The sequence below is a fragment of the Notothenia coriiceps genome, unplaced genomic scaffold, assembly GCF_000735185.1.
Source record: "Notothenia coriiceps isolate Sejong01 unplaced genomic scaffold, NC01 NC01_scaffold00037244, whole genome shotgun sequence".
NCBI classification, from domain to species: domain Eukaryota; kingdom Metazoa; phylum Chordata; class Actinopteri; order Perciformes; family Nototheniidae; genus Notothenia; species Notothenia coriiceps.
In genome coordinates, this window is record NW_011369945.1 from 15,861,522 (window position 1) to 15,874,692 (window position 13,171).

Consider the following 13,171-nt stretch of genomic DNA (forward strand, 5'->3'; position numbering starts at 1 on the left):
ACGTCCAGCTGGGAAGAGACCAAGGGGTAGACCTAGGACCAGATGGAGGGATTATATCTCTTCGCTGGCCTGGGAGCGCCTTGGGATCCCCCAGTCAGAGCTGGTTGATGTGGCCAGGGAAAAGAAAGTTTGGGGCTCTCTGCTGGAACTGCTACCTCCGCGACCTGACCACGGATAAGCGGGAGAAGATGGATGGATGGATGGATGGACATTCCAGAGTTTTGGAGCTATCCCCAAATAAGGATGTCCCCTGCTCACATCCCTCTCTAAACACAAAGACTTCACCTCAATATATTGGGGAGGAAAAATATACTTTGTCCCTTCAAATTTAACACACCTGAATATATATATAAGGTGACATTAAAATGAATATACCAGATTGAACTTTCCTGCCATAACAAGTTACTTTAATACTTCAAATAATTCAAATAATACTTCAGCCTCCGCAGACAACAGGACAGGACCAACAGCGACACGGTCTCAACAAGAGTGACGACAAGGCGACTTTCTGCTGCTTTCCTCCGTGGTGCAGTGCTGAGTACAATTCACGATCGTCGGCAAACTGATCAAAACATTTGTTTTTAATGGCACTTCATATCAAAAAGGTTGCCGACCCCTGACCTAGGATATCTTGGTAATACAAAAAAAGGAAATATATTTTTGCTGTAAACATTTGTATTCATTTTAGCACTACTGTAGCTTTTTGTAACGGGTCACTGTCCAAAAACTCTGTTTTGAGTATTCTGAATGCTCAGTTCCTATTTTTTATTATTTAAAAACCTTAATCTAAAAAGTATTGGATGTACTGTAATATAGATTAATTAATGAAATGTCCAGTGGTGGAAAGTAACTAAGTACATTCAGTGTTTCCCACAGAATTTCATTCTATTTGTGGGGGCACCGCAAAGCACCCCCCCGGCAAGAAAAGCCAAAGGCCCCTTAACCTATTCGAGTGGTCCACGCATACACCCCCCCCCTCAAATAAGATAATACATGTGAGTTCATGGCTACTGCAGACAACGATCTTGTTGCTCTGTGTTGCGTTGTTAATGAGTGGAGACACACCAGAGTTGAGTATCTGTGGGGGTTGATTTCTCCCCAAAAATATCATTTATAATTTACAATTCAGGCATTTAGCAGACACCTTATTCCAAAGCGACTTACAATGACCAATTACAGGGACATTCTCCCTGGAGTAACTGAGGGCTAAGTGCCTTACTCAAGGGCACACTAGTAGTGGTGTTCCAGGCAGGATTTGAACTAGCAACCTTCCCATTATCAGCCCACCACACTATCCATTAAACTACCAAAAAAAAACAAAAAAAACAAAACAATTAATAATAATATATATTTTTTTTTATGAGATCCATTTGTGGCGGACGACATTTAATTGTGGCAGCCCGCCACAAATAAATCAATGTATGGGAAACATTGCTGTATATATATATGACATACATCTTTAAAGCAAGGAACATGTTATGCACATTGCAGGATGAGGAGATGCAGTATTAATGATATTTTAGGACATGAAAAGAATAGAAAACCTGCGAGATGACATGAACCCCCTTGGCTTCTAGTGAAGGTTACATTGTGAACAGATCAGGGTGGCCATCGACGGACTATGACCGAGTGGTGCAGGGAGAGGAAACCAAAAATGTACGTTCAATAGAAACTAAATTGCAAAAAGGTCGATTATCCTGAAAGCTAGTTAGACTGACAGGGGAAAGGGAAAGAGAGAGACGAGGGGAATAAAAAGAGGACGCGTGACGGAGTAAGTTGGACACTTCTCCTCACTGTCCATTGTCTCCTTACACCGCCTGATATTAAAGCACCATCTTTTCTTCTCTGAGAAGGGAAATGCTATGGGGCAATGGCCCAGTTTGTGACCCACATTATTTGAATTCCAGCACCATTATATTTTCATAAGAGCTGCCACGTTAAGGAAGTCAGCAGAGAGACAGACAGGGAGAAAGAGGGACTGCGTGGGCCGACAAAAAGAGAAGCAAAGAGAGAAAAAAGAGGAATCAAACTGAAGAGGGGTGGTGGGGGCCGAGCGAGGAGGCTGTGATTTGAGGCCTGTTTAATTCAGAGTGAATGGTAGTGACGTGTGTGTGTGTGTGTGTGTGTGTGTGTGTGTGTGTGTGTGTGTGTGTGTGTGTGTGTGTGTGTGTGTGTGTGTGTGTGTGCATATGTGTGTGCATATGTGTGCATATGTGCCTGCATATGGCCATGAGTGTGACAAGGCTTATTCAAAACCAGAGCAGGGCAAAGAGTGATAAAGACACAGATTGTGATATGAGAGAGTAAAAAAGAAAGAGAGACAACGCATACCGAGCCACGTGTTCATCTTCTCTGAGCTGCAGTGCTCCAGCAGGGGCTGAATCAGGACATCCAAATCTTCTTTAGGGGCCTCCCTTGTGAACTTCTACTCGCACGGCAGACAGAGGACGAGGAGAAGAGGGATAAAGAGAGAGATATTAAGAAACGATGACACAGCAGCTCTCTGGAGATGAAGGCAAAAGTGCACAGTAAGCTCGAGCACCAGTGACTGCACGGTTGATCCCCCTGGAGCAAATAGGTCTTTACCATATGTCAGAAATAAATGACTGAAAAAACTGAGTATAAGATATCCAATAAATATGAAATATGGCTATTTAAATTCACAATTTGACAGCACTGTGCAGATAAGGGCTAATGATGATGAATAGAGTCTCCTCTTGTTCCTCCAGAGGTCGACTGCACTTAATGAGTGCGCACTACATGCACATTAGTGTCTCCATGTTGTGTCTCATGGAGGTTTTAATGACATCCTGGATATGTTGTTTAAAGTTGAAACAGTATCATGGTTTCTGTGTCGTAATCTTAGAACATGTCAGCCACTTATCAATGTACTGATAGTGTCAGATAGGTTTCTGGCTGTGCTTAAAGAAGCTTGTCCATCTGATCACTGGGAATAGAAAGGAAAGCCAAATATCTATGACAAAGTGACGAACAGAGTTCATCTGAACACAAAGGATCCAACTAGCTTTGAGGTTTCTAATATTGGGGCTTATCAGGGAAATCAGGATACTCCATCAAAGAGTCACACAACGCAATCATGAGGTTTCACCTTTGTTGTAAATGTTTGTACATATGAAAGGTGTCTGTGGAGTTGTTATCTAGTGGCAGTGTGGAGCTTTGCTTGATGATAAATCACTCATGTGTACTGTAGAAGTGCATTAACAGTTGATGGTGGTAACATATTGTAAAATGTAGTTAAATGTAAGAGGGCTGCTAAATGACGTAAACATGATTTTTAGATCATCAAAGCGGCTGTATACGAGTGTTTTAAAGTTTAAAGACAATGTGTCTACTTATACATGTAGAGTGTCACTTCTATTGTTGAATACACAGAGGATTACTGCTTGTTCCTGCAGGCTCAGCACTAAATTGTGTTTCAGCATTTTCCAGCGTATTGTTTTGTTTTCCAGGACAGCGACTTTACCCTTTAGGTTTACTCTCAGCGCTCTCACAGTGTCCCTTTCGGCTGCTGCTGCTGCTGTCAGCTGTGTTCAGTGAAAAATGATATAAATATCCATTGTGCACTACCTGCTAAGCACCAAACAGGAGAAATACAATTTGGACCCAAGCTGGTGAAATGTATGGAGCATTAAGTCAGCTGAATAGCCACGTATTTTCATTAGGAGTTTGACATCTTAAAGCATGAAGGTTGCTAACAGCAGGTGATATGCTGTAAAACCACCACAATAAGATGGGCTGGGTGATAAGTGTTTTCTGCACTTTGAATGCTGAAAATGTGCGTCCCTTGATTCAGTGTTAATCAAAAATATTAATATTAAGAGCAGCTTTAATGAAGCTAAACAATCTCATAAGACCTTTAAAAGATAAATGTTTAATAAGCCAGGATTTTTCATTTGAATGAATTTAATATGCGTGTTCGCCCAGTGGATTTTGGTTTACAGTTTGTACCACAGGGTATCTTTAGCAGTGCTTACACTATTGAACACAAATCAATTGGATTATTCGGGTCATAAATGTCACTGTTTTAGTGCTTCTGTCTGGCTCTGCTTTGTGATTTCTATCCTTGTTTTGGATTGTGCTCTTTGAGTGTAAGATGAACCAAAATGAAAGAACATTTCTACAAACGATGCGCGGTGTCTCATTACTGCGCTATTGACTCATGACAACGGCTGCCCGGTCTGAGCAAACGGCCGGTGACACACAAATGATCTCATCTGTCATTCGTACTCTACCTCCACCGTAATGTGCAGGGGATCCACAATCTGCCAGATCATGAGTGACAAGAAGTCGATAGCCAGCAGCACTCCAACTGTTGCGTAGAGTTTCCATGGCTCCAAGTGTTGCTATGAGCAAAGAAAACACACACATGAACACACACACACACACACACACACACACACACACACACACACACATAGATGCACTACAGTTATCAGTTTCCAAGGGCATCACAAGCCATTCCACAAACAAAGACAAACAACCAGGACGAATAATACGACAGGCGTCCTTGTGATTTCTGGATGACTGGGCGCGAATTGTCTTTCTGAATGTGTGCGTTAAAGTGTGTGTGTTTGTGTGTCTAAGTATAATTTAGGAGCAGTTTGTGTGTGTGTGTGTGTGTGTGTGTGTGTGTGTGTGTGTGTGTGTGTGTGTGTGTGTGTGAGAGCTGCAGTAGCTGTGTTTGTGCTGCCACCTGAAATCGTCATTTATACACACAGTGCTTTTGCCTGGATCGTTTCCGAAGCGGCTGATATCAACTCCATTATTCTTAGCTTAAGCTATAATGGAAGCAATACAGGCGTAACCAAGAACAAGAAACCAAAAATGAGCTCGGCTACTGCTATTCCCTCCTCTTTCTTTCAACACATCTTTTTTTTTCATTCCACCACGCTGGCTTACCCCCAGCTACTCCGAGGTAGTAACAGCTATTCAAGCGTGCAATAACTAAAACTGAAAATAAAATAAAGCAGAAAACACATTACACAGTCCTAGGCCTCTTCACTTGAGTTGCATGGAAAATGATTGGTTAAGCGCTCATTCTCCCTTCGATTTGTGAAAATTCCTTTAAATATCACGCAGAGCTCTCTAGCAAATTGCCCTTCTGTGGACATGAAGAGAGTTGAAAGTCAACCCGATTCGTTGTGCTTTGGCTCAAATAATAAACCCCCCCCAAGGTTGGAATTCTGAAAAGAACTTTAACACTCATCCATATTCATAAATATTCCATAAATGGCTTAATCTCTTATTCTACCGATTAGGCCTTAGAACATTCCCACAACACATCACAGACTGGCAGTATCTGGCTGACTCCAGGACACACTATCTTCAAGAGGAGGCACACACACTCCCACACACACACATACACACCAGCAAGTCAATACATCTGATGACGTGGGTAGCAGAGGATTGGTTTTATGTGCCCCTAATCTGCATGTTTTTTTATGCATAAATGTTGCATGTGTGTAGAGATGCATGTGCATATTTGAAGTGCAGTATCTATGTCAGTGTGTTTCCAACACCCTTATCCCTGCACGCTCTCTACAACCCTGCAGAAGTGAATGATGGCGAGCTGGCCTCTTAGAAGCTTATGTTACTAGGAAGCCTGCAAAGTTTTAAACTTGACTTTTTATCAGCTGGCACCACACATGCTGCGCGGCCCGGCCTCCCTCTCTCCCATCCTCTCTCTGCCTTCCTCTCTCTGCCATCCTCTCTCTGCTCTCCAGAGACCGCAGAGAGGCTTATCCCTCCCTCTCTCTCTCTCTCCTACACTTCCTCCCTACCTTCTTCTTCTCCTTCTTTTCGTCCTTCTTCGTGAAGAGGGTGTGGACCCACCAGATCTTGGTGAACATGCTGCCGTACGCCAGGCTGAATCCGAGGCCAAGGAGCCACAGGCGGAACTGGAGGAGGGGAGAGGAGGAGAGAGAATTTGAATTAAAAAATAACTTTATTCAAGGCTGTAGGTTTCAGAAATAGGAGCACAACTAAGGGAAGAACAAACAATCTTCTTTTTCTACAACTACAAATATAATATAAAGAATTCATGATAATATTGGTTATTCTTCATAGAACTAGTCAAATAATAATGTCTCATTCCTTCTCTGAATCGTTTTGAGTTTCATTCATAGAAATGATAATGTTGTATTTGCATTTTTGCTGCAAAGCGTTCAAGCATTCTCCTAAAGACAAATATTTATTGTACATATAAAAATATAGATCTCATGCATTTTTTAATCCTAAAAACATGTTAAGGGTTTGCAAGTTTTTTCAGTAGATGTATCCCTGAGTAGTGTCTGCAGGGAGAGAAAGATAAATAGAGAAGGTGATGCACGAAAAAGAGACAATATTTATTTGAGGAAAGGGAGAGATTGCAGCAGATAAAGAAAAGCTTTCCAGAGTAGGTAGAGGGTCAGAGGCGGAGTGCAAGAGAGAGGAAGAACAAAGCCTGAGAGAGAATAACTGGACAGGGACAAAGAGTAGGGAAACGACAGAAATGGAAATCTCCCTCTCTCTCCCACAACAAAAAGACTCAACCCGGGCAACAGAGGAAGCACTCCCACTCCTCATTAATGCTGGGATCCCTCCGCCTGCGCTACTCTGCCAGCCAGCATATCATGTCTGTGCCACTGAATACCAAAATACATTCAAATACCTAATGAATTATACACTGAACAAAAATATAAACGCAACACTTTTGTTTTTGCTCCCATTTTTCATGAGATGAACTCAAAGATCTAAAACATTTTCTACATACACAAAATAACCATTACTCTCAAATATTGTTCACAAATCTGAACAAATCTGTGATAGTGAGCACTTCTCCTTTGCCGAGATAATCCATCCCACCTCACAGGTGTGGCATATCAAGATGCTGATTAGACAGCATGATTATTGCACAGGTGTGCCTTAGGCTGGCCACAATAAAAGGCCACTCTGAAACGTGCAGTTTTGTTTTATTGGGGGGGTCTGGGGGGGTCCGAAAACCAGTCAGTATCTGGTGTGAGTAGGATTAGGGTTAGGGTTAGGGTAATGTTGTGAATCGAGTGGCCTGTGTTCATCGTCCATAACATACGCCTGCCCATACCATAACCCCACCACCACCACGGGCCACTCGATTCACAACATTACCCTAACCCTAACCCTCACACCAGATACTGACTGGTTTTCGGACCCCCCCAGACCCCCCCAATAAAGCAAAACTGCACGCCCCAATAAAGAAAAATGCACATTTCAGAGTGGCCTTTTATTGTGGCCAGCCTAAGGCACACCTGTGCAATAATCATGCTGTCTAATCAGCATCTTGATATGCCACACCTGTGAGGTGGGATGGATTATCTCAGCAAAGGAAAAGTGCTCACTATCACAGATTTTTTCAGATTTGTGAACAATATTTGAGAGAAATGGTTATTTTGTGTATATAGAAAATGTTTTAGATCTTTGAGTTCATCTCATGAAAAATGGGAGCAAAATCAAAAGTGTTGCGTTTATATTTTTGTTCAGTGTATTAGCGTTTGCGTGATCAAACTCCTGAAATAAGATTTGCAGGTGTCTGCTTTCCACAGGCAGCAACAACGAGCCTGTCAGAAAATCCTAAACGTGGGTTTGCATAATGGCCGTACTAAAACTGACAGATATAACTGTAAAGAATGTTTGTCGCCCAAAGAAAGTCCAGCAATACTGCCGATACAATATTAATTAAAGCTAAATGGTACACTCTTAAAGACTGTCGACATTTTAAACTTTGAGATGCTACGTGTTGATGCGGGTGGACCAGCCTGTACAACTTCCTGCTGTGCATCCAGACATTGTGATGGTATTTTAAGATTAGTTGTCATGCCAAAAGGCTCACAGATATCAAATGAGTGAGAATTGTTGGGAAACATGATGCACAGTAGATGTAGAATTTTCCACTCTGATGGAAAAGTGCCGCCATAAAAACATTGATTTCTTTGCAATTCACTCAGCGTGGAGTTCAAAAAGCTTTGTTTAAAAGCTGGAACACAATTAAACTCAATTTTAACACAATGTGATACGGTCAAAAACTGTGAAATGAGAGGAAATTCCCAAACTTTAAATGATAACAGCTCGAATAAGATGAATACTTTATATTGAAGTCCTGAAATTGAATGCAAGTCTATCTCAGTTGGGTAATGGGGAAGGGGAAAGCATTGTTTGTTAAACTCTTTCCCAACTGATATGTATCATTTATTTTTTAAATGTTAATGTAATTTATGTATATACAGTATGTCTATGCTCCTGTTGGATTTTGGATTTTTTTAAGAATTGTTTTATTATCCAGAATATTTTATATTGTTTAAATTTGATATACTATTTTCATTTTCATTTCATTTTGAATTGTTAATTCTCTATTCCACTTTTAATGTATTTGTATTTTAATGTTAAACAAACTGATTCTGTAACAACATATTTAGGCTTGAGTAAAAGCTCAATAAAGTATATCTAATAATATCTATCTAATCTCAGTTGGACTGGGTTGGGTTTTCATTACCAAGGCAACAGGAATTATATTTGTCACTACTATTTCAAAGGTAAAGATGAACAAATGGATTAAAAAACCATAACAATCTGAGTTTAATTGCTTCCTCCTCTGAGCTCATTTTCAACACGTCCTGTAATCAAAATGAGTTGTTGGGTACAAACATCAAGTCAATGAAACCAATTATTTGCAGACAATATGCAGCCCTCCTCCTCATCCTGCCCTCTAGCTGTTACCTCCCTCTGTCTGTCTCTCTGTCTCTCCTGTTACCTGGCAGACGACGGGGAACTGAGATCTGTGGACGTGGTGACCATCAATCCCCAGCGGGAACACAGCAGCCAGAGCCATCATGCAGCCCACCGCTGTCATGTTGTTCAGGTACGGCTGAGAGTTCTGGATGTACCTGGAACAGTGACAGATTCACACATGAGGACAGGGAAACAAACACACTGGTAATTACAATTTCTGCTTAGTGGCACGAATGGTCAATTTGAAGGTAAACAGAGGTTAATTGTGTAGGTGACCTGGCTGTCTGCTCGTAGAAATGTCATCAATTGCTGTTCATTGTTTCTTTTAAATTCATATTTTATCATCTATATTTTCTGATTCAGACAGCAAAATGCATTTCCTTGGATGAGGGATTGATAGTCATTTGTCTCATAAGTGTAATTGTTACAAATGTTTTATAACAAAAATGTAGAAAAAAAGGACATTTGTGAAACCGAAAATCAAACTAAACCGTTTAAGTTAATAAACTCAAGCATACTCAAATGAGACAGTGTTTGGTTAATTAGTAATGGTTATTCCCACAATGCAATGCAGAAAGAAAGTGCATGATCTGCTTAAAGCTGGGTGAATAATAATGAAATAAATGTTTGTTAGATAAACTGATCCAAAAAGATATTGGAAAACTAGGAGAAAATGTAACTTTACAAATGTCTGTTGATAAAGTTGAATTATCACTATTATTAAAAAAAAAATCAGTTTAATGGACGTGTGATCATGTTTTGTCAAAGTTATTAAATGTACACTTAATCTTTCAGTTTCTCAGAAATACCCAAATAAAAAAAACTGGACTTATACTGGGTTACTGGACAGAAAGGTTATACCAAATGTATATCTGAAGTGTGAATTAAGCCGACAGACCAATTAAGTAAACAGTACAATATTTTCCACAGAGGTTTTCGTGCATGGGCAAACATATTTGGAACATTTTATCAAGAACACAATGGAAAAAGTGAAGCACAGTATTTAAGGAAATGTACTTAGTTACGTTCCTCCACTGGGGACTTCTACCCAGTGTTTTATACATGCTGCTATAGAGAAAACCTCACTATTATAATACTCTCAAAGACTCCAGATTTGGGTGTTTTGATATTTTCTGCACTTTATGATAACACCAAGTGAAGCAGTTTTCCTCTGGCCCTCAGCTCCAGCTCTTCCTGCAGCAGAAGGTGTGTCCTTTGGTTGTTTCATCCTGCTGACCTGCCATTGTGTTGCCCAAGGCCACACTGCTTATTTACTGCACAGCAACACTATGTACATCCTGCATACAAACACACATTAACATACACAAACACACACACACACACACACACACACACACACACACACACACACACACACACACACACACACACACACACACACACACTGGCCCCAATCCAACCTTTTGATACCTCAGAGAAACCTTTAATGCTGTTACACACCATGCATATGTGATGTTCAGTGCACTGCAGGAGATATTTTCTCATGTGGAGTGCTGCTTTCTTCCGCTTGTTTGCACCATGTCTAGTGGTTGCTTTGAATCCGAGCTAGAAGAATATTTTCCTCTTACATGTTCATGTCTCTGGGAATTGAATATGTTTTGTGTTTGATCTTCAAGGACCAACATTGGGTCATGATGATGATGATGATGATGATGATGATGATGATGATGATGATGATGATGATGATGATGATGATGATGATGATGATGTTTTAGATCACTGTGAGATTTTCTGGGATCAAACTGAACTGTAGCTTCCCTGGACACATTAGAAGATCATATCAATTGGCATATTTATCAAATGGTTAATATTAATAGTGTTTTTGTCAAACCTTTGCTTAACCACACATGTTTGTATTGAAATCCAAAAATATGATTTATTTAGCAAAAACTGTTTTCCATGAGCCCTTACATGGAAACAAGACACATGGATATTTCTTCACAGTATTTTGGGATGTTTCTCATTTATTTTGCACATTTTGAGGTTGAAATTCTTAATAAAGCTCTCCAAAAACCAAAGGGAGCTGCATATTCAGAGGACAATTATTGAGCATTGCCATTTGATACAGGGCTATGATTAAAAACAACATCTATTGTTTTTCACTTTTCTTTGTTCCCAAAATTGTTATGTTTTTTTGTCTCTCACAAGGCAGTTGGCGGCAAAGTCTTTTTGTGAAAACAGCTTACAGAATACATTTGATTTGATCTGACTCATACTGTTTTGGCTGCTAAAATCAGCCCTCGTGAAACTGTTTCTGAAATATAATCAAAGCCAGAGGAAGGCCTGACTGGCACACCAAAGCCAGTCTGAGATCCCAAACGAAACAAACCTTTTCCAGCTTTAGGAAAAACTCCTGATAAGCTCGTGGACTTGTGGGACTTTAAATCCCTTTGACCTCAGTCAAACACAAAAATACTTTGTTAAAAAGAAATCAGAGATATGCTGCGGCGGGTTCACAGAAATATAATAAGCTTAGAAATCCGAGATGAAAAGGCAGTTTTTAAAGGAGGTCTATTTGCATTTGGTCTAAGGCTAAGCTTAAGCTATGACAACGATACCAGATGGAAAACGCCACACCCAGATAACTTTGGATTCACTGAACTCGAGAGTCAGCGATGCCTTTCAGCATTTACATTAACCCCAACAGAGGTGAGGTTCTCTGTTGAACAGGTGATTTTTTTTTTTTTTACAGCCTACAAAAACTCCCATTCACACACGGAGCCTCCACAGTGACCTGCTCTGATGGAGCAGATGGGTATTGATACAGGATGTTCTTCCCATTCACTGCTGCACAAACAGCTGACCTTGATGTAACAATGAAATACATTTAACCTCCAAGGCCCAACTTAGTTTATCTATCAATTTTCATTTTCTCCAAAAATCCCTTTATTGATGACCTCGTTCTCTGAAGGACACATTTACTTTCACAATTCCTCAAAGCAGTAAACATGAAAGATATATTATAATATAACGATGAATAGGACAACACCTTTTTTTTTCAAAGATGTTTTCAATTTCATCTGCTGATCATTTTCTCGAGGAATTGGTTAAATGTTTGGTCAACAAAATATCAGAAGTCAGTTTACTGTAAGATACTCCTGACAAATTCTTAAAGCCCATTGCTTTAAAAATGTCTTATTTATTCAGCCAACAGTTTAAAAGGCAAATATATTAAATATACTTTATTGTAAGACGAAGAAAAGCAACAAATTATCACATTTGAAAAGATAAAATCACTGTTTGGGAGTTTTGCTTAAAAATCGACGATTCATTGATTCTCAAAATGTTTGTTTTCTGTCGATTGACTATTCACTAGCTGACACACTTATAGCCCCAATGAATGAGAGAACTTCAGCTGACCGTTGGGGCTGAGATTTAAACAATAATATGTCCTGTTAGTCAACTCACCGGACGTTTCCGTTGTAGATGTTGAAGGTCAGACAGACGATGCCGAACAGGATGCCGAGGCCAGCGAAAACGGACAAAGCTGCAAACAGCTTCTGAGACAAGTAGCGGTACTCTTCGATCACCACTGTCCGATCGGCCGGAGGTCCAGCACCTGAAAGAAAAGAGAGATAATTAGACAACTGCACTACGTTTCAGTGACATATACGTTTATAGAACATATTAACAATTTTGAAGCTTTTCAATATTGAACATATGCTCTGCTAATTAAGTATGATCTATTACAGATAAATCTAGAAAAAGCATTAAGTAGTTAAAAGTAGCTCCACCTTGACCAACAACGACATTGAAGTACTGCTCACATATTAATACAACAATTACAATGATTCCAATTATATAACATTAATACATTTAACAGTAGACACTTTTTTGTTGCTAATACATCGACACTTCCACTGAAGTGACATTTCAACAACTTTTACTTTGAATGGAGTATTTTTACTGTGTGGTATTGTTATTTCAATGAAGTCAATAGAGTGCATATTTCCTTCACCACTGGTCCAGTTCAGTAGATAACATACACATGTACACAGCCAGCGGGTTAGCTTCAGTACATAAACTCCAAAACCTCCATGCAATATTGGTAATGCTGAAGCACAGCCAATATACAGCCATGCCAATGCTAATTTGGTTACTACAGTAAAGTTGTAAGCAAATAGAAACCTTTGGTGTTAATTAAGAGTAAAAAGTGTGTGTGTGTTTATGTGAACGACCCCCTTAGTTATGCTTGTGCTGCTTTTGGATTCCTCAGCGAGAAGAGTTCAAAGAGTGGCAGATGGACAGGGAGCCTCGGTTCACCCTCAACAGCCTCCGACTGTCCGTCTGCTAAATCTAGGACTGATTTGTGTGTGTGTGTGTGTGTGTGTGTGTATGTGTGTGTGTGTGTGTGTGTGTGTGTGTTTGTGTGTGTGTCCATGTGTGC

At 40.1% G+C, this 13,171-nt stretch overlaps 1 protein-coding gene across 1 annotated transcript in view; it reads right to left on the minus strand.

Annotated features, from left to right (window-relative positions):
* Positions 1-13,171, minus strand: part of LOC104964844 (gamma-aminobutyric acid type B receptor subunit 1) — an 81,824-nt gene that overhangs the window by 13,398 nt on the left and 55,255 nt on the right. The window contains exons 16-20 of the mRNA XM_010793729.1: positions 12,193-12,343; positions 8,786-8,918; positions 5,802-5,918; positions 4,254-4,364; positions 2,332-2,425 (exon numbers count right to left, since the gene is read on the minus strand). Coding sequence (XP_010792031.1) covers positions 2,332-2,425; positions 4,254-4,364; positions 5,802-5,918; positions 8,786-8,918; positions 12,193-12,343 — 606 coding nt within the window. The remainder of the gene's footprint in view (positions 1-2,331; positions 2,426-4,253; positions 4,365-5,801; positions 5,919-8,785; positions 8,919-12,192; positions 12,344-13,171) is intronic.